Here is a 26,065-nt window from a genome sequence, read left to right on the forward strand (position 1 = left end):
GATGAAAGTTGGCTCCCCCACAGGTCAGTCCCCCAACCATCCTCAACTTCGATAGGGCCGGTACCTAAAAACAGTTGCCTGCTTTGCCATGTCTACCATTGTTAAACTCACTCTATAGACAGGACCCCGTGCGAGGCTAGTTGATTTTGTCATCGGCAACTTCCCTGTGTAGCGGAATTTCATGCAGTCAGAATAACGACTTTTCCTGAGCAATGTTATTTATACTATGCTAATCGTCATTAAACACAACATTTAAATATACCATGCAAAAAATTCCACAGTCCTTTGAAAAGGAATAAATGTTGGTATCCTATTGGATCCTACAGCGCAGTTGGCAATTCGACGTCGTCCTTAGCTCCTCCCACCTCGAAGCTTCGAATGCTAAGGGCCCTACGTATAGCTTGGCAGAGAGACGATCTGTGTCTCGAACTGACCCCCTCAGGGCAATTGTGGGCGGCCACTCGCTGTGTCTCAGTTCAAGCAGCAGGAACACGCCAGTGCTCGACTGGCTTTGGTACGGTGGTTCTGTGTTGCTCGTGGAGGTGTAACCAGCACCCAAGAACTGAGCAACCATGTCGCTCATTAAGTATGTGGGAGGATTGAAAAGTTTTTTGGAAAAGAAGGAGATAGAAAGTGAAAGCAGCATATTCCAGTTGCATTATAAATTCTCCGTTGTGCTTTTGTTGGGATCTTCTATTCTACTGACAGCAGCTGAGCTGTTTGGAAATCCCATAGATTGTATTGTGGGCAAAAACCTTCCGAATCATGTGATAAACACCTACTGTTGGATTAAATCTACCTTCACTATACAGGACTACCATTATAGGTGAGTAATGAGGTTTAATTTGTAACGTGGAACAGGCAACGCAAAGTTTTGTGTTTACATGCCGGAACACTCAGTCGACCGGAGCGGACACAAAAGTTGAGCGGAGTATGAAAGTTTGTTTGGAAAAGTTCAGATCAGCATATATTGAAATCTCCTTTTTATTTATTTTATATAATCTTGAATCAGACTTTACGAACGTGGCCACCATACCCCGTGTATGGTGAATTAATAAGATGCGTTGCACTTTTCTTCCAAACCTTTCAGAAGTTATATTTGAAATAATTGAGGTTCAACAATTTGGGCATGCGCTTTGTTCTGGGAGTTTCATTTCATCATCGCATAGCATTTTATATTAATGCATGAAATAAGTTATTATATATTGCAAGGCGTGCCGATTTAAAATGATTGTGCTCATTATTTTGGTATGTTGGTATATCAAGATTGTTTACATTATTGGATCAGTGCCGAAAGTTACTTATTTTATAATAATGTTCTCCGCTGGTACTGTTTCGACCACTAATCTAATATCTGCTGAGTGATGTATATTGAAATAAATTAGATCGGTATATCTTATTTTTATGTAATAATAGCTGCCACTATGCAACTTTATTTAGGTGAATTTTAGAAGGTATTGAATGATTAGACATTAATAACCCCTCCCCCTATAAATAAAAATCACGATGTATACATCGGGCGCACTTGTGTGTTGCCTTGTCGAAGCGGGTGAGGAAGGAAATTTGGTTTACTTACTTAATTGTTGACTTCAAATACTATTGCAACGGTTTTGCTACCCCGTGTAATTTTCTTATATATGGGTATAGTTAATTTTAATGTAATGAAAACTGAAGGTATTCATACGGACGTAAGATAGAGGACGGACTGAATGAAAGGATAAATGCTGGGATTAATGAAAAATCCTTTAGTCATGTGCTTAAAAACTCTAGAATGTTTGTGATATCAAAGCAAAATTAAAGTATAATGGAATTACAGTACAAGAAGCTATTGTGAAACACCATTGGTGGAGCTGTCATTGGGAGTGCGCAAATGCGCACACACACACACACAGTTTAGTCTAATGATTGGGAAATGCGTACACGATATGCGTCATCCTGTCTGATACAAGAACACTTGGAATCTACAGCAAATACGGTAAAGGAGAAATGCCAAACATCAGAATGATGTACAAGGCTGAAACTAACAAGATGAATAATGTTAAAAGGAGCTAATAACAATACAGTATAAATAGAAAAGCAAGAATTATTTGAGCTCTTTGATTTTCACAAACAAAAGAAAATGGTTCGGGTATGTTCTTGGACTGTTGGTGCAGGGCGTTTCAGATAGGAGTCGGCGAAAGGGGCAGGACGAACCCGCGATTGGGAGAAAGTAATACTCGAACGCTATTCCGCCGACATTGTGTGTCTAAAATAATCGACTGGAAGAAGAGGAAGAGTAATGTAACTGTATTCAGTTTTCCATAGCTAAAAGAGCTCAAGCGTCACTTACTGCTGAGCGTCTTGCGCGGAGGTCAACAACTTTCGGGCGGGAGTGAGCTACAGTAGATGTGCTAGAATAGAGGATTGGCGGATTTTGAACTACACGCTACAATAAATTAAATTATTGTAAACTTACAACTGTGTGTAATATCAATAAACTATTCCTACTGTAATCACTGGGGGTTCTAGTCCTTTAGGACTATGTCGCAATACAAGGCGGATTCAGAGATTGAAGGGGGGGGGGCGAAATGACTAGTGGATAAAATTTAAATTAGTATTATTCCTAGGTTTGCCGCTCCGCATAATGAAGAAAAATATTTAAAAAAATAATAATTAATTACAATCCGACAGTGAAGTTTATGTATTGGTGGTGTGGGACTGTCATCCTAACCAGAACAATTATTGTTCCAAGTTTTGGTTTACATTCTGTGAGGTGTGATGGCGGATATTGTTAATTTGCGGAGGTAAAATTAAGACTAAACAAATTTCGTGAACAATCATATCAACAGAACGAAAACTAACTTTGGTGGGGCAATTGACTCGAAACCTCTGTAGGTATTGTGTTATGTCACCCATCCAGTTTTAATTATATGCATGTTCCTTGTGCCAATTTCAGCTATTCTTTGCATATTGTGAAAGTCTAGGCAAGTTGTGATTTTTCACAATTGTTTTGAAGTGGGAAATATCCCATATCCTGACGCACCTTCAGCAAGAATGTCGGGTGACGTCACGTTTTCCCGCGAACGCTTCGCTGTCCATGGGATGTTATACCGGTGTGTGTATAATGTATGTATATAAGTATGTGTGTGTATACAGTACATGTATATATTCTTGCCACTAACGTGCTAGCCACATTATAGTTGAATCATTCTGATATTTCGTTGAAATGAGACACAGTTGTACGCGTTGCCCTGATTGACCAACATTAGTGGCAGTTACCATCCAAACAGGTTAATTGAACCTTCTATTTTGTGTATGAATTGCTGGCACCTGCAAGATTAAAAAAGTTCTCTCAGTCTTCCACATGATCCAGATTTACATGTATTTCGGTCGTATTTCCTCCTAAAGTGTAATAGACAAAATTGAGATTTTCTTTTCCGATGCATGCCACATTCGGGCTGCTGGTCCGTTAAACCTGTGGTTCATTTATTATTTTTAATGTAAACTGCTCCATACGGCTTGCTTAATCAGCAAGTACTTTTGCATTAATATTGATCACAATCTGCTGTTACAAACACCCAAACGGCCAGACAGTGGGTGTGCTTTATTGTTTGTGTACCTTGTGTTGGAAGCAATATAACTTAATGCATATAAAGGTACTGGCATATATAGAACTGCTTCATACTCAGCAGTTTAATATTATATATATAAATATATATATATATATTTATATGTGTGTGTGTATGTATATGTGTGTGTATTTTGGGAGCATGTAGTAATTTTATTTTTCGTTAAATTTAAAATGCAATTTTAATGTCAAACTTAATTGTAATTCTTTGATTTGTAGATATAATCTTGTATATGTCCAACCATTATGTAATTCAAACTTGTAGTATTATAAATATTTATTGTATCTTTAAAACAGAAATACCAGATGTCTTACTAAAGACGAAACGTCGTGTAATAAAATGGAGAACTATAAGGAATTGGTTTATACCCACTATCCAAGGGAAGAATAAAAAAAAAATGGAAAACACACGAAAGAAAATTAACAACTTCCAGAACGCTGTCGTATTTAATCAAATCTGTGTGTGTGTGTGTGTGTGTGTGTATATATATATATATATATATATATATATATATATATAATATATATATATATATATATATATATATATATATATATATATGACTGTGTTTACACTTCAGATATATCATGGGACATGTTCGTTTGTCCGCAGTAGTATATGGGCACAACAAATATCCGTTTCTTGAGTTCCACTAAAGTACGGAGGTGTTATTACCAAGGAAAAATGCTAGGTTCATATCAAAAGCGTTTTTACTATGCGTTTTCAGTAGTCGGCCATAGTGACGATGTGTTAACGACTAGAAAGACACGAACTTCCCATTTCTGTATCTTGATCATTGTATGTAGTGTAACAAGCGCTAACCAATTTATACGACCTAGGGACACATTCTTGGAAGGCAAATAACAACTACTTTTGCTTCAAGCTTTCACGTCAGTAGTTTTTAATACTTGTTTGCCCTTAGTCTGCATCCGAAAATGTTGAAATGTCTCGTCAGCATACTTTGCCATTATATGAAAATACTTAGAGTAGTGCTACCGCGTTAGTTTTGTCATGGTTGTGTATTTTGGTTGCATGTATGAACTGAATTTACAGGTACTTAAGCCATACGCGATTTATCATTTCACCGTACGTTTGACCAATAGTCCACATATGTCACCATATTATTATTATTAGTACTATTATTAGTACTATTATTATTATTATCATATGTTACACCGATGCTGTTTGAGGTGTTATACTGGAACAGTTGAAACATTACACATGACTGCCGGACACAACACGGGCCGGGAGGTGGGAGAAGTGGAGTGGACGGAATGCACGGTGGAGTATGCAGCTAAAAGACGCCCAGGACAACTCAGACATAACACGGTGACAAAATATCACGGTGACATTTATTTTCATATATATATTTCCATTTTTCAAAACTCGTATATTTATTCTTATTATAATTTTATTGATTATGTATCGATGCTAATTATTATGTTGTACTATAATGTGATATACCATGATATGATTTGGTTTGGTATATTATATTATATATTATATTTTATATTGTATATTGTGTCATAGATCGTGTTGTGTTGTATTATTATTATATTAATATTATTGTATTATATTGTACCGATGCTGTTTGACATGTACTGGAACCAGCCACCAACCACTCCGCAAGGAGGGAACGTGGGCCTGACTCACTATATACACCGCCAACTTCGACCCAGAGTAACACTCCTCTGAAGAAGCTATTGTAAGCAAAACCGGTCAGGAATAAACTCGATAATCAGATAAAGACCCGTGTTTCCCCCTCCACCTTTCCCTTAATATATATATATATATATATATATATATGTGTGTGTCCTTTCTGCTACCCTCCTGACACCCTTTCTCCTTTTAATTACCTCTGCCTGTGCAGTACTGTATTCAATTCACTTAGCGAGGGAAGAACATTATTAGCGCTCAGCCTAGGTGTATGATTCACCGTCATCCATGTTGCCCTTCATATATTGGTCTTCATTTTATGCATATTCTGGAATGAACTTTCAAATCAATGTTTTATTTCAGTTTCATTTCGGTTGGCTTACTCTTCCAGTGGTTTCTTATTTTAACTCGTGTTTTTTCTTGTCCATAAAATAGTAATTTCTCTATGGTAGCTTCACTTTTATTACAAAATCATTCTTGAATCAATCTTTTTTTTTTTTTTTTTTTTTTTTTTCCTCCCCTTTTTTGTCTTTGACGAGCACATTTGGATTTGAGGGTTCCCTCCTTAAACTCAATTTAATCATATGACAAAAGAGATTCGGTAGTGCGGTCCATATGTTTTGAATGAAATAGTTTTTGGCTATTTCTCCCAGCTGAATGAAAATTTTTGGCACTTGCTTGAATAAATCCATGTACCAAAATTGACCTAGTAGTCCAAGAGGTTTAATATCTCAAGTGGGTACTGATACATCTTTCTCATTTGCTTCCACCTGAGTTACTTTGACCTATGCATTTTAATTTTCTATCTAATGATTCATGTTTGATCTTGCATTGCAGTTATCTTTTGAGATTATATATTTACCTCCATATAATCTTGTTGAACAGGTTCATTCAACATGTTATTTTATTGAGTTCCACATGCTTCTTTGATTGAAACATTTGTATTTACTGTTATTCCAAATTGTGAGGTTGCATTCACCCACCAAATTCTCATGTTGTTCAGGACCCCAGTGGAGTAATGAAATAGAATGAAAGCAAAAGTTAAGAGGAAGATGTGTTGCATCATTGGAAAACAGACCTAGGGAATATTTAATGGATTCTCCTTTCTTTAAGGGGTACTACTGATAAATGAAAATAGCCTTTCAGCAACCAGAACTAGAAGGAGGTAGAACTGTAGTGTGGAATATGTCACAGGCACTAACCTTTTAGATTGCCAATATTGGGGTTCATAAGTATTTTTATCTCGAGTGCATTTAGAGAGATTTTTCATCATATGCATGAGGGAACAAAGGTATGGTCACCATGTAAATCTGTGGTTCCTAAAGGTTTTCAGCCCTGATAACCCAAAGTTTAACTTCAAATTAACTTGATACCCTCTCTCCAATATTAACCTACTACTCTCAACATTCAACTTTTAATTTACTTTACTTAGAAAGACAATAGAGGACTATGACCAAACACTTGAAAATCTAGGGACTCTTTATTTTCAGTAAAAGAGATAACTAATTTGAAACAAAATTATTGGTTTAATATTTCCTTATATGATGCCTTTTTGGATACCCCATTAACTGGTTTTGATACCCCTTAAGGGTATTGGCACTGCTTTAAGAACATACATATACCAAAATACCTTTCCCCCTTACAAGGGAGGTAGCCAAAAAAAAACACTCCCTCCCATTCCATCCCCACATACTCCACTCCCATTCACCCCCCTCCCTCCCTCTTATCTTGGCTCCTCCTGGATGACTGGTCATCCCCGCATCTCGCCCACTTACCTCAGTGACATTGCTTTAAGAACACCTGATGTAAATGAAGAAACTGGGGGCAGATCAGTTTCAGCTGTCGAGCCCTGTTGTGGATGTGCTGTATCTTGTTGCATCGCTTCTGACTCGGGTGGTGGTCAGGAATAGTCCTTCATTCACAAGGAACTAAAACAAAGGAAGCAAATAGTTGATGGATGGGTCTTAACTTGGATGGCAACCTGTTGTAAATCATGTATTTATATCTGAAGTACTGTACCTTTCAATTAGAAAAGTTGGATCACATGAATCGTCACCCCAGATTTCGACAGGGTGACAATTCTTCATGTGGGCTATCCTAGGGTGGCAATTCATGTGGGCCATCCTGAGTTTACGATTCTTCGTTTGTATAAGTTGATGACAATCATAATCTTCATTCAACCTAACCTAACCTAATCTTTATTCTACTGTTGATATTCTGCATATGGGGTGACAGTTCTTTATGTGGGATTTCATGGGGTGACAGTTCTTCATGTGGGTGTTCTGGGGTGACAATTCTTCGTGTGCCCTGAAAAGTCTTATATTTATTTTGTTCTCTTTCTGAGGCACCATGTGAGGTCAGATTTCATGTGTGAATTTTGTGGTGCGTGTTTCACATTATTTTATTTAAATGTCAGTTTATTTCATATATTTGAGTTTGCGATTTAATTAGAAACTGCAGATCTTGATTCTTGTTTTCAAAGGCAAACCATGGTGAGCTTTTGAGTTCTTTGTTATACAGTAAGTCCTCATTATACGGTACATATGCGTTCCTGAAAACCTTACCGCAAATTGAAATTATCGTATACTGAACCCATTATAACATGTAATAATAGGATATGGCAGATGTACCTTCTCCCTGCTCTTTCCTCTTCAAAATATCTAGCGGATATTGTATCTGTGAATTTTTCTTACCGTAAATAGAATCAAGGGTAGTAATTACCAAATACCGTAACTGTGAATTTACCAGATAAAGAATTACCGTATATGGAGGACTCACTGTATAGTTGTTTTTACTTAAATCTTGTTCTAAGCAAAGGGTAACCAAAGAAGATTGTACTAGTCAATTAGTATATACAGTAATGTTAGATTTTTAGCAAAACCAATCTGGTAGAGGAGATTTTTAGCAAAACCAATCTGGTAGAGGATGCTAAGTATTACAGAACAGCTATTCAGTGGTGACTGAAGGATTGTACAACAGGATCCATGAGGCATTACTATTACAAACACAGACTTGTTCTTATAAGACCCCCAACACCAAACCTAAAGTGTGGCATCAAAGTTTTCACATATGTAAATGACCTAGCAATAATATCTGCAAAATAGCAGCAGTTAACACAAATTTACCTCAGTAACATTGCTCAACCCTAACACACACACATCTATTAAGCACCCAATAGTTGTACTTAGTAGTCAAAATCACACCTGTTGGACAAAAATTATTTGACCACGTGATACTCTGACCCCATACAATTAAGGACGCGCAAAGGCAAATAAGAAACTGGACAAACTTAGAACAATGGCAGGAAATTACCACTGTATATAAGCAAATCTTAACAATTGAACTTAATTAGGCATCCACTGCTTGATATTTAAACATTGAGAAAAAAATAAAAAGGCGCAGAATAACACCAAAGAGTAGCACATGGAGATGATAGGCCTATCTCAAAACAAGTGCCTTCAAACCTGACCATCCATTATAAAAGCAACTCCAACTGTATTCTCAATCTTCTATAATGACTTTCTTCCAGTACTCCACAAATTCACTCCAAAAAATGCTCTTGGATCACAGAACAAATAATCCACAATAGATCACAAAATTTTGATACTGAATGTAATAAGATTTATTGTCATCTTGTCCCTAAGATGAGAGTTCCTAGAAGTACCATGTCCAAGGAGTGTTGATGAATGAGACATCTCTGATACCTCCTGCCAACCTAATGGGGTGAGAAGCACCCATGGCTTGTATTCTAAGTTTCTAACTACTCTTCTGTCATTATCACTACAGTTACTATTATTGCTATCACTACAAGCTAACTTACAAAAGTTTTGTGAACATTTGTATCTTTCCATGTAAAGAAGAAAGCATCTGTTAGTATGACTGGGATCAGGTGTGAAAGAAGATTAGTACTCACTCAGGTCAACACTAACTCAAACACACCAATGACAGTCACAAACAAAATTTCATATTGTGAGTGGACATTGTCCTCAGAGATATCGGTATGTTGTCCTACATATCTTTTGCAGGAGAACAATATCCCACAGGTGGCATCAGGCACCAGAGTGGCCTGTAAGTCACTAAGGAAAGAAGTTTTGTTGTCTGAGTGAGGCAATAATCCCAAATGTATTGACCGTACAAAACCTATGCAGTCAGTGGTCCATATAGAGCCAGTTTACGATTGATACACACACTAACTGCATCCCCATCCCCATTAATTCACTTCAGTATAAGCCAAATTCTAGCACACAGCATCGGCTGCCATATGAACGATGTCTCATACTACTCTCATTGCAAAACATAATAAAACCCGAAAACATGATCAAACCAATTCACAGAATTTGGGGGTAACTCATGTACAACTACAAAAATATATAATCAAGACACTGATGCCAGCATCCTCATGGACCCACTCGCACCTCATGACACCTATGTAGGCGTCATTGTACAGTAAGTCCTCATTATACGGTATATATGTGTTCCTGAAAACCTTACCGCAAATTGAAATTACCGTATACTGAACCCATTATAACATGTAATAATAGGATATGGCAGGCAGATGTACCTTCTCCCTGCTCTTTCCTCTTCAAAATATCTAGCGGATACTGTATCTGTGAATTTTCCTTACTGTAAATAGAATCAAGGGTAGTAATTACCAAATACCGTAACTGAATTTACCTGATAAAGAATTACCATATAAGGAGGACTCGCTTTACTGAAGTGGTTGATCTTAAACTACATAACTTTCACTGTAAATGTGGCATTCACTGTGAGAAGGATATGGGCTATGGGTGTTCGGATCATTACCCCACACTGATACAGTACCAACACATAATCAGCCAGGTAACAAGGCAAAATTTGCCCCAGATGTAACCAGCACATGGAAGAAACCAAGCATTATATAAGGATTACAAAGGTGGGGCATACCGACAGGAGACCTTTTGGTCCATATCTAGGTTGGATGCAAAAAAAAAAAGATCATAATAATAATAAATGAATAAATAAAAACTATACTCTCTAGATGGTAAGACTATATTTCTTAACTGAATGAATTATTGGTTGATCCAGTGGCTGTGGTTGGTTTGTTAGGGGCTACAGGTCTCATACAAGAGAGAACAAAAGCATAGGTTAGCTGAGAAACTGTGGCTAGCACTCCGTTCTTTGGTCTCTACATCTTCTTTTTACCTTCCATTACACATGCAAAATAGTTTTTCATGTATTTGTGCCATGCAATATGGAAAGAATGTATCTAGGCAAATTGAAACTGATTATTTTACTTTACTGAAAGGTATGTGTGTGTGTATTTACCAAATTGTAGTGTATAGGAAAGGGGTGTGTGTGTATGTTTTTTTTTTAACCTAGTTGTATACAGGATAAGAGGAATGTTCGTTGGGTCCTATCTACATGGTTACCGGCCAACACAGCTCATTGGTTGCTTGATACACCATCTTTGTTTTGATAGGTGCTGAGGTCAAAGAAATTAAAGTATGATAAATTCAATTACATAACTATGCACTTTTAAAAAAAAAAGGAAGGCGAACAAGTGGAGTTAGTCATAGTGGGGACTTGGTCAAGTAGATGGGTCAAGTTGACCCCACACCATCTGCACTTCCATTGGTCAAATCTGCCCTGACCTTGTAGTATTTGATGGAAGGAAAACTCTCAGAAGAAACTAGAGAACTTGTAGCTGAGGCAGGTCAAGCATGTAGAGCTGTCTGGAATGGGAGCTTTTTCAGTGTGTCCATGGGTTGGTGATGATAAGAACATAATGAATGAGACTGCAAGAGACCATAAGGCCTACACTAGGTGTTCCATGTCCATTACCACCTGTCATCCCCATCCATAAAGTTGTCTGACCGTATCTTAAAACAGCCAATAGTTTCGGCACTCGGTATGTAGTTACATAGTCCGTCCATTGACCACCCTATTAGTAAACCAACTATTGCCTATTTCCTTCTTAAATCTAAATTTGTCCAATTTAAATCCATTACTGCGAGTCCTGCCCTGTTATCCTAATATGATGACCTTGTTTGCATCACCCTTGTTAAAGCCTTTGAGCCACTTGAGCACCTCTGTTAGATCAATTACCCCACACTGTGTTTTTCCAGAGAGTTTAAGTTAAGGTGCCAAAACTTCTCATAAGGCAAATTTCTGAGCCCATGTATCATTTTGGTCATTCTCCTCTGTACTGATTCTAGTGAATCAATGTCCATTCTGTAGGGTGGAGACCAAAACTGTACTGCATAGTCAAGAGTAACTAACGCCAAATAGAATTTGATAATTACCCCTGCACTTCTATTCATAATTGTCCTAGTAGTGAAACCTAATGCCCTGTTAGCTTTATTCCTGGTGCTAATGCACCGTTTCCTGGACTTAAGGTCAGGATTCGCTAGAGCCCACAGGTTTCTCTTGCACTTGGTTTAAAAAAGAATTGTCTAAGCTACATCTGCTTTCGGGGTTGTTTAGTCGTATGTTTGACATGCTGTATTTTCAAATATGGAAGTCCATTTGTCATTTCACAGACCATGTGAATAATTTGTTGAGGTCTTCCTGCAGAATATCTGTATCTCCTCCTGGCCTAATTAGGTGTCTTATTTGAGTAAAGTGGAGCAATGCACTCCCTGTTGTGTGTGCCCAATTCATGTCAGTTAAGCTGTTGTAGTTGTTTTACAGCTGGTTGCATATCTACAGAAGACTTTTTTAGTGTCATTCAAACATGTTTTTTTTTTCTCTCTCCATCCTATGGCCTCTGGTATCCCTCTGATCCTACACTGAGGTCCTCTGTCAATGTCTGCTGTCCTCTTGGCTCCAGCCACCATCACATCACCTGTTTTTTGTTTTGTTTTTCTTGTAATACTGTCACCATCTGCAGATTCTCTATTTACAATTTTGATGTGGGGTGGTGATCTGAATGTATTTGTCTGCCATTCTTAGTTTGAGCATGATTTCTCTGATAGGTTAATTTTTGGAGTTGAGGTACACAATTTGTTGGGTCTTATGTGATCTTAGTGTACTGGGTACATATTTTTGCATGTATATATATCAGGTATTGGACTAGTTGTTATCTTAAGAACTAGTATATTGAGTTAACAGAAGAACATAAGAATGAAGGAGACTGCAAGGCAGCTCCTTATCCATCACCACCTGTCGTCCCTATCCATAAAGTTGTCTAATCGTTTCTTAAAACAACTGATAGTTTCAGCGTTTACTACATGGTTAGTAAGTCTATTCCATTCATCAACCACCCTATTAGTAAACCAATTCTTGCCTATTTCCTTCTTAAATCTAAATTTGTCCAGTTTAAATCCATTACTGTGAGTCTTGCCCTGTTGTTTGCCCTGTTGTTTTGACATGATGCCCCTGTGACTGTATCTCCAATTGGAGGCAAGTGTATTGACAGGTTTGAAGTTGGGCAGCAGGAAGAACTTTCTTGTTTGTCTGACAAGACAATCATCTACAGTTGCTCATCAAGGAGCCCTTAGTATATGTATTAACAGAAAATAAGAAGAATTGTCACTACACCATCAAGTTCCACTGTAACTTTTATTTGTTTTTGTTTTATCTTTTCCCTTCCTCTGTCCAATAGTTTTAGTTATTGATCATGCAATGTCAAAATTGGTTTACTTGCTTTTGAAAGGGACCGTCATTAAATTGTCATGTGACGTTTCTATCTACATACCAAAGGCTTCTTCCTAGCAATGAAACCTAAAGTCAAAAGCACACACCCACTCCCATCCCTGTCTCCTGTTGGCTGCTTGGATCAAAAACAATGCAGCAAGATAGTACATCCACAGCAAAGCAGCTTTGCTTAATTAGAGAGAAAATATATCTCATGTGCTGAAAATAAAGAAGGGAGAAATCCTTTTGGGCTGTGTCAAAGCATCATTCATACACAGTCATTCTTCAGTCATCCCTATCCTCTGCCCTCTCCCTTCCTTGTTCAACATTCCTTCCCCTTGTGGATATTTGATGAGTAAAAAAAAAAATTGCTTTGGAGTACAACATGTTTCCTTTATTACAGAGAGTATGGCCAAATGGCAGTTCAACCAGGTGTGGGACCAGCAGGCCATTCAAATGAAGAGCTGGAAGCCAAATGGAGGTACCATAACTACTATCAGTGGGTTGTCTTCTTCCTCTTCTTCCAGGTGGGTGACTATAAACTTTATTAATTATGATTATAGGCTTTTTATGATTTAATAATGTATTACATCTATGATCTACCCCTAGACATCCATACACATAAATTACTAAGATAATACATATTTAAACATAGATAACAAAAGTCCTTTTATCCCATCTGATGGGGATAGCCAAGTCAAAATATACACCTGTCTTGTAACTGTGCAATGCTCATTTGTCATTCCTCCCACCCTAACACCTTGTGGCTGAAGGGGCATCCTTGTCCCCTATCATTTCCCTCGTGTCAAAATCATTGCATTGAGACTTAGCACTTCCTTAAGCAGGGTCTGACAGCCAGAACTATTTTACCACTACCCCATCTCCTCATTCACTCAAAATTATTTATGAATTAGACAAGTGGAACATTCCTTTTGGCCATGTCATTTCTTCATTCAATTGCACCCGTTCTCAATTATCTCAATTTTTTTTGCATATACTTTGACTTGCTTGACAGACATTCCTCTTGCAATTAATGTACCTGTCACCCTTTCTATCCACCCCATTCTTGGTCTTCTCAAGTTCCTTCTATCCACTTCTGTTGACCATGCTGTTCTTGTCATTTCTTACACACACTTTCCACGTGCATAGACCCGCTTTTCACTTTTCATCTACCCTCCCTGACAGCAATTTTTTCCACTTTATCTCTGCCTCGCCTCCACATTTCTCACACTATCCATCCTAGTAACACATACCATACCTCTCAGACACTTTATCTTAAAACATATTTAAAGTTCTTCTTTTTAGCCTCCTTGATATTCCAGGTCTTTGCTCCATATAGTATTGTGAGCAGAACTCCTATGTACAACCTTATCTTTGCATTCATCCCCTCGTATCTATTTGTATATCTATATTTGAAACTCTCCACTTCCTCTAGTCTTTCACCCTTCATACTCTCCCCATCCTACCACTTTTCATCACCTTACCCATGTCTACTTTGACCTTTCTCCTTTCACACATTGTCTCAAACTCTAACACCAACTGCTTCTATCTGTATTCAGACTTAGCCACATGTGTAGTGTCATCTGTAAACAACATGCTCACCTCCCACTTCCTTTCATCAAACATTTTCAAGGACACGGATACCAAGCAGCTAATGCTGGATGGAATTAACAAGGAAGTACCACCATAGAGAACAATCATGGTAGCAATAGATATACAAAATGTTTGATCAAGAAATGACAAACTTAGGAAATAGATTTAATTTGGAAGTGGGTAGAAATAACTTCTCCAACTGTGTAGTTAATAAGATTCATTTAGATAAACACATAAGCAAGATGCTGTAATGACTGCTGTTTATTTTATATTATTTGTTCATTTGTTATTGTTTGTGTTTATTATTATTTGGGGTGAAGGGGGCTTTGGGGAAGAGGGGAATGTCTGTTGAGGAAGGATGGGAGAGAACAGAAGACAGGGGTGAATGGAGAATGGTTGTATATGGATGATGTTGTGATTGCATGAGGTGGAGTGGGCGGGTGGATGGGGGGTGAGGTAGTATGTGTGAGCAAAAGCTGACGCAGCCCGAAGGGATTTCTCCCCGTCCTCTCATTTTATGCAATGGGGGGACGGAGAGGGGGGGTCGCCGATTTAATGAAGCGGCCTTGCTGTGTGGATGGTGCTGTGTCTTGCGACACTGCTTCTGACCCAGGGCAGTGGACAAGGTGCAGGGATGACCCGTCATTCAGGAGGTGCTAAGATAAGAGGGAGGGTGGAGGGGTGTGGAGTGTATTCAGGGATGGAATGGGTGGGAATGATTTTATGCCTTTTTCTTTTTGGCTACCCCCCTTGTAAGGGGGAAAAGGCCTTGGTATATGTATGTATGTATTATTTGCTTAATTTTCATTTCTTATTAGTTATCTGTCAATTCATTATCTACTGTTTACCTTTTGTTTATTATTTAACTATAACTTCGCATTTATTTGATTTATTATTATTAATAATAAAAATTCACATCCGACCTAGTTATGGACCAAAAGGTCTCCTGTCGGCATCCTCCAATTGTAATCCTTTGAGTCCTCCAATGAGCAGTACTCTCACCCACAGTCACAAATCCGAAGAAATGTCCAATATTAAAACAGAATGCCCATACCTGTTAGGTTAGAGGAACCCGAAATTTCTGGGCCTCACACAAAAAAATTATTGAAAATTAAAATCAACGCAAAAATAATTATAATGAAATCAGTCACAAGCATGAGCTATGGAAAGTAGAAATTGCAATCACAGTCTATAAACAATTCACAAGAACTACTGTTCCCACAACTTGGTTCCTTACAATCAGGAAAAGGATGCACCCAGCAAACTACAAAATAAAGCATTGAGAACAATACCAGGATAGAGTAAGTCCTTGTTATATGGTACATATGCATTCCTGAAAACCTTACCTCAAATTGAAATTACAGTATACCGAACCCACTATAACATGTAATAATAGGATATGGCAGACGTACCTTCTCCCTGCTTTTTCCTCTTCAAAATATCTAGCAGATACCGTATCTGCGAATTTTTCTTACCGGAAATAGAATTGAGGGTAGTAATTACCAAATACCGTAACTGTGAATTTACTGGATAAAGAATTGCCATATAAGGAGGACTCACTGTATAACAAAATCTTCCCCAAAGAACATCACATGAAAAAAAGGCCCTCAACGCTATTTACCAGTCTCTTTAGATCACATGAGCTGAATGCAGCAAGAAAAACTACACCAGCAGCATACTACTGTAGCACCTACAACAATCTTATCTATGGTACCACATAATACCACACACAAAACACGTTTACACTGAAATCACAAAACAAGTCTCAACTCCATTGTCACCCTCCCTCCCTGATATCAGCTCCACAAAGAATTACTCTCAAGAGAAACAGAAATCACATTGACATGCTTGTGTTCAGGACACCACCCAGCAATAAGACAGTACCAGTACTGAGTAGGCCTAGCTACAGAAATAAATAGCCCCAGATGCAACCATCACACAGACTCCAAACACCTCTTCTTACACTGCCCCACCCTAGCTATAACTAGACACAGACAACAGCATATTATCTTTCTTGAGTGATATATAGGTTGGTCCAGTGGCTGTTGTCAATCAGCTGGGAGTTGTTTGGTCTCTTACAACAGAGACCTAGGGCAACAGCTTTATGAATGTGTTGTGTTTTGTGTGAGGCATGGTTTGATAGGAGTACTGGTAGTTTTCATTTGTGAGAAGTGTGAATGTGGACCTGGCTGGAGGTGAGTACTGTAGTCACTTTGTGGTTGTAGTATCTGTATGTATTTAGTTTTTGCCAATGTAAGATAAGATTCTTATGCTTGTCTCTTCAGATGTGTTTGAATGTACAGCACAGGTTGAGTGGCATAGGTGAGAAAACAAGAACTTGTGGAAGTTCTTTTGGGATATTTTGATGCATGGCTAGCTGAAGCTAATTATGTGTGCATTTATGCCTGAAAGGTCCTTTGCCAGCCATTATTGTATTGTGCAGTGATGTGTGATACATCTGGTCTTTGAGAAGCAATTATGGAATGGATACAAAGTCTTGTTGATTGGTCGAAATAAGTTAAGTATAGATATCTGGAAACTAGTATATAGAAAAGTGTTAGAATGAAGGAAGATATCAATCCGTCCGTTTTCCTGGATCTCTGTAGCTAAAGACCTGTGGCATGAAAGAATTGGTAACCTACATGTCACATAGGGATGATTGTAAGGCAGTGTAAAGTAACATATTCTGTCTTCAGCATAGGAATTTGATATATAGTGCCAGCTTATTTCTGTCAGTACTGGTGAGTAAGGACTACCATGGGCAACTCCTTTGCTTCTTGTGGGTAATTTTTTCTGGATTAATGACTGGGGGTGCTTGAAATATTAGTTTGTTGGTGCAATTAAAAGAACTTTCATTTGTGCCTTTTTATGTGTTGTGAGGTATTTGGGGTAGGTTATTGAAGATATCTTATGTATTATTCTATAGGCTTTGGTTTATGTAGCTGACAACAGCATCCTTTATGCCACTAATCTTCTACTCATTCACACACAATATCCATTCTTTATCTTTTCCATTCTTCCCTATTGTAGACGTTCCTTGTGTTCCTTGGTCCTTGTGTTCCTTGGCTACATTTACCCTTCCTTTCACCTTGATCATGGTCTTCCTCATGATCTCACTCCATTCACTTTCACTTCATCTCCTTAACCCTCTGACCTAAGGGGAAGGATCTATGGTTTCCATATCCAAATGAATAAAATAGTCTGGCCTTACTCTTCATATTCGCAAACCATCTTGCTAATCTTTGATCTACATTGACAGTTCTTTCGACCCTCATTCTTTACTTTACTTCCATATTACTATTCATCCTTGTAACACCTTCCACAATTCATCTGAAATACATTCAGACTCTTCCTTTCTGCCTTCCTTTATTAAAGTGAATAAGTTACAGTGAAACAGCATACTGATAGGGGGCCTTCCAGTACGTAGTGAGGTAGGATTAAAAAAAAATTGTTGATCCAAGTGAATTTAAAGTTCCAGACTATTACATTAGATTGCCTCAGCTGGAAGTTTGTTCCATTCATTGATGATGCTGTTGGCAAAATTGTTTCTACCTACCTTTAGGTTAAATCTATGTCCTGAGAGTTTATTTCTTATTCAGTTAGTATTTGATGTGGGAATCCTTTCTATTTTGGTTTTATTAGTTCCCATCCAAAACTACTCAGCTTGTATCAAATTCCTTCAGGAATAGGTTTACATTGTAAGTTCTTTATAATTTTTTTTGCTTGTACACTTTCCAATGTATCAATGTCTTTACTGAGATTTGGGGGCCATACCAAAAAATAATAATAATAGATAAAATAAATAAATGAATAAAAAATCCTAGTGTAGACAGACCAGTGATCAAGATAAGCTGATGATAGATGGACTTTGAAATCAAGCTGTTTTGCTTCTAGTCCCAGGATCCTATTTGCATTCTCAGTCAAATGTGCAAGAATGTGGTAAGGGGCCAATATTGATAATTTGGGCAAGATCTTTTCTCATTCTCCACGTTGGTTGATGTTTTTCCAAACTTGTAGTCATACTTATAATAATTTTCACCCCTCCCCCCTTGATGTTTATTTCATTAGGAACTCTGGACATTGGCACTAGTTTATATAAATATCCTTGGATATCAATTTGATTCAAGTGATAATTTGCTATTCGGCACAGCTTAGTATCCTCAATGAATTTTGAGACAGTAGATTATAATCAACAGTTGGTGTCTTTGATTAGTAAGTGGCCCTAGAATGATACTCTGAGTGGCACTTATTACATCTTTCTGCTAAAAGATTTAGTAATCAAAATTGCTCGTTTACAGTTTACAGTCGGTTAAGCTAGCATAGCAAAATACTTATTTTGTGCAAAATACATACATATACCCAAGGCTTTTTCCCCCCTTGCATGGGAGGTAGCCAAAAAGAAAAAGGCATAGAAACCACTCCCACCCATTCCATCCCGTACATACTCCACTCACCTCCACCATCTTTCCTCCCTCACATCTTGGTACCTCCTGGATGACAGGTCCTATGGGATCACATGAAGAATTGTCACCCCAGTCTTCAACAGGGTGACAATTCTTCATGTGGGCCATCTTGGGTTTACGATTCTTTGGTTGTACAAGTGTATAACAGTAAGCATAACCCTCGTTCAACCTAACCTAACCAAACCTAACCTAATGTAATCTTTATTCCACTGTTGATATTTGGTGTACTGGGGTGACAATTCTTCAGGTAGGATCTCGTGGGGTGACAATTCTTCATGTGGACATTCTGAGGTGACAATTCATCATGTAACCCAACTATATTGTGTTTGACATTATTACTATGGATACATGGAAGGTACATAGGTAGTACAAGGTGTTGTCTTCTATTTGGTGGTTGTATCTGAGGCAAATTATGTGTTGCTATGCCACTACTGTATTAGAAAAGGACCCAGTAATTCTAGGCCTTGTTCTTGATTATTGTATGATTTTTAGCCCATGTGTTAAAGGTCTAACAGTAGAGATCATGCTAAAATAGGTCACAAGCACAGGATTTGGATAACATAAGGAAACCCCAGTCAGTCTGTAAACAGTTCATTAGAGCCATATTTTCAATATCCTTCCATAACTTGGTTCTCAACAATCTGGAATCAAGAATATTAGCAGGATGCAACAAAATCACCCCAATAGAACACCTGAACACAAAAAATACACCAGCAGCTCACAATTTGAATATGTACAACATATCATCTGTACTTCACAATACATCCACACAAAAAACAGTTGCCCTAAAAAACTGGCATGCTTGCATTTAGGGCACTATCCAGCTCGCCAAACACCTCATCCTACACCACGCCATATAAACCACTTCAGTTCAAATCAAATTCTCACTCACAGCATTGGCTGCCATAGGAACAATGCATCACACTACTTGCATTATATAATCAAGATGCCGATGCTGGCATTCTCGTGTACCCACTTGTGCCTCGTGACACCTACATAAATGTTATCGTACCTCCCTTATATGGGGGGAGAAGCCCATTGGTATATAGATTGGTTTGAGTAGCATACCGATGTGGTTGTGTCTGTTGTTAGGTGGGTATATTTATGGGCTTTGCATTAAACAAGTTATTGGTTATCATAGAAACATGGAAAAAAAATGTCGGGAGTATGATTTTATTTTTATTTATTTCTTTTATTATTTATTTATTTATATATTTATTAATTTTTTCTTTCTTACTGATGTGCAGGCATCTCTGTGCTACTTTCCAAAGTTCCTGTGGAACATCTCTGAAGGTGGCTTGATGAACAGTATTGCCAATGGACTCAAACGTGGCCTGTTTAAAGAGGAAGAGGTGGCACCCAGGAAAAAAATCATTATTGAATACATTGTCAAACATATTAAGGTGAGGGCATTACTTCATAAGTTTTAGATATCTGCACTGATGTGTCTATATGGATGTACCATATGTATTGTGCATAGTTTTGATATTAATGATCTTGGATCTTTTCAGATGCATAACTCCTATGTATTCAAGTATTGGTTCTGTGAATTGGTCTGCTTTTTTAACATAATTGGCCAACTGTTCCTTATCAACTCGTTCCTTGGTGGAGAATTCTTTTCCTACGGACCAAAGGTGAGAATCAAATGAATATGAACATGTTTAGGTTTAGTTGACCCAAAGTGCTTTAGCAGCAGCCTCTTGGTGCTAAATTGAATTAGATAGGCAGTTCCAAGATAATGCTGTTGTTGCTACAGAATAAAATATTTTGACCCTGTAGGCCCAAGGAGTCAAAACTTTTTGTTCTGAATAGTTTAATTGCCATCTCATCTAAATGGTGTTAGTATATATATTTTTGAAAACAAATTTGAATTTAAAAAATTGAGTGAATTAAATCATGACTTATGAAGCCTTTAATATCTTGATGTTAATTATAATGAAATAGATGTAAAGAATTTTGTACTTTTTGGCTCCCCCCTGTGTAGGGGGAAAAATCTTTGGTATATGTATGTATGTTTTCTTGTCATTTTAGGTGGTGGAGTTCAGTAACATGGACCAGGAAGTTCGAGTTGATCCAATGATTTATGTGTTCCCTCGTATGACCAAGTGTATCTTCCATAAGTTCGGAAGTTCAGGATCCATTGAGCGGCATGATGCCTTCTGCATTCTGCCCTTGAACATCCTCAACGAAAAGGTTTGTTTGTTGACCATGTTGTTAGTTTTTCTTGTAAGATTTAATTTTATGTTGACTATTAGACACTTATGTTATTCAAAACTTCCCCCAGCATGCATGTAAGAAATAAGAGTAAAGTTGAGATTTTGTACTCGGTGAAAAGGTAATTAAATTGTTTATTCAGCCATTACTTACAGTGAGGTGGCAAGACATGGAAGGGGAACATCACTGATTCCATTCCTATCATATACATTCCTTTCATACCTTACTACTTAAACCATGCAAAGATTGCACCATATTGCTTTCTTGGCTATATTTCCATTTCACTGCTAGTGTATCACTCATGGAACAAGTTATCTCCTTAATCTGTGCATTGTTCTCAAACTTATTCATTCACTTAGTCAACATCCTAAACATAGGGTCTCTTGGTTTTGGGAGAATTGAATTGTAAATAAAGCAGTGGCATCAGTGTGATGATTAAAAAGAGGGGTAAGTTAGTGAGAGAGTTATGAAAGTATTTAGGTAGCCTGCCCAAGAGTAAGTACCTGGGTTAGATGGTCATGCAGTGTCTGAAGAAGGGAGGTACAGTAATAGTGGAGGACTGGCTAGTGAAGTTATTTTAATGTGTATCTAAGAGAGGGTGGAGTGCCAGAGGACTGGAGGAGGGAAAAGGGGACATTTGTGAGTAGTGGTTTCAGAAGGATAAATTTGTTGAGTATAGTTGGGAATGTTTATGGGAGGGTTTTAATTGAGAGGATTAGGAGAGGAACAGTGTGAGTTTAGGAAAAGTAGGGGTTGCGTGGATCAGATTGTTGTGGAGACTGATATGTGAAAAAGCTTTAGCAAAAAGTAGGATATATTTTGGGCCTTTGTGGATTTGGTAAAGGTTTATGACAGGATACATAGGAAGGCTCTGTTGGAAGTTTTGCAGATATATGGGATTGGGGGAAAGTTGTTAAGGGCAATTGTAGTAAAACCTGCATTAGAACTAGAAATGGAGAGCAAGTGGTTTGGGGTAAAGGTTGGACTGTGACAGGGATATATCATGTTGCCATGGCTGTTCAATGTATACATGGATGGGGTGGTGCAGGAGGTAAAGGTACACACACATACACCAACCTAACGACCTACTCACCCACCTCTCCCATCACTTTTGAAGAAAAAATTCTTGTTTTATTTCTTTTACATGTGTTTTCCAATCCCCCTATTACTTTTTGTAATATTAGAGGGTCAGTTATATTAAACCTGTTTTTTCCCACCAGGTGTTCATTGCCATTTGGTTCTGGTTCATCATCTTGGCGAGTCTACTGGGAGCTCTGCTGCTATACAGAATAGCTTTGTTAACAATGCCAGGGCTTAGGCCTCGCGTCATGTTCAAGCACAACCGTGCCATTGCCATTGAAACTTTAGAAGCATTCGTCAACAAAACATCGATTGGGGACTGGTTAGTTATCCTTTTTATTTTGAAAAGTTATTAAGTATTGTGTGAATACAACATTAATTAATTTTGCAAAAAATACAAATGGGCTAACAAATTTTGCAACTTTTCTCTTCAGGTGGCTGGTCTATGTCTTGTCGACCAACATTGATCCACTTATCTATCGTGACATCATGAACAGATTGGCCAAGGAAATTGAGACGGCCAGTAGTAATAGTGGCAACAACCCATACAGCGGAAGCAGTGCACCGTATTCTTCTTCATCCGTATGAATGCTGGAAGACATGGACTAGAGGCTGTCACACCACTGAACCGCCACTCTTGGTTCCACATTTTTCCTGTTGCCATAACCAGTTGAGCTTAACCATAAAGGAAAGGGAGTGTGTTCCCCCTCAGAAAAATGGGGGGAAATTTTCATAAAGTTTGTTGATGACTGCAGAATAGGAATGTGGAATCTGACTTTTCCTCTAAATACACTTGATTCACTGCACTCTCAAGCTTTTTTGCAACCTGGGATTCTGTCTTACTGCTGCGACACCCGGTTCAGTGCATACAATATGTCACTTATTGCTTTATGAAAAGCATCGTTGCTAGACATTTCGTTGTGGTGGCAGCCTCCAGTCCTTGTCTGTTGCATCCCGTTCACATTCTTGGCCAAAAGAGAAGCATTACTACCACATCCTTTCACTTGACATTCAAGTACAATTGGAACATCTTGGAAGTACAGGTAGCTCCTCTTGAATGCAGTAATTTTGAGCTAACCACATTAGACATGAAATTGCACAAGTTTGAACTACCACTGGGATGGGGGAGTAGGGTGTAGTACAAGCTTGCACAATTTTGTATTAATGTTGTGGTCCGTTCAAAATGAATGAATTTGGAAAAAGCTACCGATACAAGTCTAGAGCATCCCGCTTTTGATGGAGAGAATTGCTTAAGTCTCCAGAGAGACTTAAGCATCTTTAGGTGCTGCGGAGGGTTTGTGGTGGTTGAAAGCTATGCTGTCCTATGCTGCTGTTAACATAGCACAGTATGAGCACATTTTTGTGACCTATGAACAGTCTTCCTATCGTGTATACTAGATTTTTTTTTTCTCACAATGTACACATCAGTATTTTTTCATGTTAAACTGTTATTTGTTACAATTTTTTTTTCCATGCTTGGAAACAGGTGTTTGGTTCCATATTCCTGCCCCTTAGCTTATCAAGTTATATTACAGGACAGCATATGCATTCTTTTATTGCAGTAATGTGTTGAAAATGTTATACATTTCATTGCAAAGTTACTTCATGGTGCCATTGACAAAAGAGAAGTGTGCTGGTGTTTCGGTACTAATTTTAGTGTGATTATTTATGTGTACTTGTTTCATACCCGATGCTCATTCAATACAGATCTGTAAAGTGCCTTACGACACTCCCCTTCAGTGTAGTTTGAAAGGTCTCAGCCAAGATTGACTCAAGAGTGTGATAAGTGTGATTGTAGTAGTTTCCATGGAATGAAAGAGTTAATCATGACAGTAGGAAATCTGCCAAGTTGTCAGGTGGAAAGTTTGACGCTACAAATTATACTCATGTTTGCCAGCCATTATTAAGCAGTTTTAATGATTAATGGTTGAGCAGTTCAGGATGGTTGGGCTGGATTTCCCTGTGCTGACTAGATTAGTGATGCCAGTACTCTATGAATTGTTTGTATTGTTTGTTGTACTCTACCACTTTTAGAAGAGCCGAAACAATGACATCAGTTTGGACAGTACAACATTTTAGCCTAAGGCAACAGTTAAAGGTTTATATATATATTTGTATCAAAGTACCTATGGTCTAAAATGTTTTAAAGGAACAGTTACAAAGCCCAAATGGTCACAAAATAGGCTGCTTATGGTTGAGTGTCACTCAATGTCAGTAGGTTTCCTTTAATTAGTTGGTGTAATAAAATATTCCGAGGAACTGCTTGAGCAGGGTCTCGGCTCTCAAAGTACGATTGGGTTGCCTTGCCACATTTTATTTCCCAGTTTTTTAATGCTTTGCAAGTGAGTTAGATGCAAAGATGTGTAGCTTATTTTTTTGGATATTATTTAAAATAAGTATTTTCTTAGGACTAATAAGACTGATGTACTTTTTTATGTATGCTATTTTTTGCTGAGTTTGCAGGCATGGAAGGGATTGGTGTAATGAAGCCCTATTTTGTACATAATGCATTTTGATGACAATCTGTTCCATCTCTCAAGTAAATGATATAGGTAAAAGGTCTTTCATTTATCTCCATTACTGTATCTATTAGAGTAGTAGAGCCTGTGTTAGAATTAGATATGTAGAGAGTGAATGGTTTGAGGTAAAGATGGGACTTAGCCAGGGGTGTGTCATGTCACCATGTACATGGATGGGGTGGTGCAAGAAGTAAATGCAAAGGTAGGTAATGGGTCAGGGACTGGAGATGCTAGATAAGCCAGTTGTTGTTTGCTGACAACACTGCTTGTAGCAGGATCAGAGGAGGTGTTAAGGAAGTTACTGACAGAGCTTGAGAAGGTGTGCAAAAGACGGAAGTTGAAGATGAATGTCGGTAAAAGTAAAGTGATGAGAAATCCCTACAGGCTGCATCAAAATATCATTCACACATAGCCACTCCCCCACCCCCTCCCTTCCTTGCACCACAGTATCATCTATAAGGTCATTCTCCACTCGCCCCTATCTCCTGGTTTCTCCTTTCCTTGTTCAACAGATATACCCCTCTTGCTCAATGCCATTTTCACCCCATCCGTCCATCGTATCCTTGGTTGTCCCCTCAAATTCACTACTTCCACCTCTGCCTTCACTCATTCTTTCCACATGTCCAAACTATCCCAGCACTCTTTCATCAGCCCTATCTACCATCTCCTTTTCCACCCCAGCTCTCCTCCTCACCTCATTTCTCACTATTCAGCCCCCTATCTACCTTCTCAGACAGTTCATCTCAAACATCTTCAAACTTTTCCTCTCTGTTGGCACAATCATCATTTCATATAATCTCTTTGCATCCATTCCCAAATGCCTATTTCTTGTTACACATTTTAGTTCCCAAGGTATTAACTTGCTTTGCTCAATCTACAATTTACATCCTCCACTCCTCCCTTTCTGGACACGTGCAAACCCAAATATTTAAAGCTTTCCATTTCTTTCCTTCCTCTCTCCTTTTTCAGACTTACTTCCAGAATGGTTGTATATGGATGATGCTGTGATGCATGAGGTGGAATGGGCAGGGGGATGGTGGGTGAGGTAGTATGTGTGAGCAAATTTTGACGCAGCCCAAAGGGATTTCTCCCCGTCTTCTCCTTTATGCATGGGGGGACGAATAGGGGGTGTCGCCGATTTAATGAAGCGGCCTTGCTGTGGATGTGCTGTGTCTTGCGACACTGCTTCTGACCCAGGGCAGTGGACAAGGTGCAGGGATGACCCGTCATCCAGGAGGTGCTAAGATGAGAGGGAGGGGTGTGGAGTGTATTCAGGGATGGAATGGGTGGGAATGATTTTATGCCTTCCTTTTTGGCT

The 26,065-nt window shown here is 38.3% G+C and overlaps 1 protein-coding gene across 1 annotated transcript; it reads left to right on the forward strand.

Annotated features, from left to right (window-relative positions):
- The first annotated feature begins 454 nt into the window (after positions 1 to 454).
- LOC143037929 (innexin inx1-like) lies at positions 455 to 24,786 on the forward strand. The gene is made up of 7 exons (XM_076206606.1): positions 455 to 826; positions 13,282 to 13,405; positions 20,182 to 20,337; positions 20,446 to 20,568; positions 20,966 to 21,127; positions 22,369 to 22,550; positions 22,663 to 24,786. The coding sequence occupies exons 1-7, from the start codon at positions 573 to 575 to the stop codon at positions 22,814 to 22,816; spliced, it is 1,155 nt and encodes a 384-aa protein (XP_076062721.1). The 5' UTR covers positions 455 to 572; the 3' UTR covers positions 22,817 to 24,786.
- The last annotated feature ends 1,279 nt before the right edge of the window (positions 24,787 to 26,065 follow it).

Source organism: Oratosquilla oratoria, chromosome 23 (assembly GCF_046742065.1).
Source record: "Oratosquilla oratoria isolate Oo_2021 chromosome 23, ASM4674206v1, whole genome shotgun sequence".
NCBI lineage: Eukaryota > Metazoa > Arthropoda > Malacostraca > Stomatopoda > Squillidae > Oratosquilla > Oratosquilla oratoria.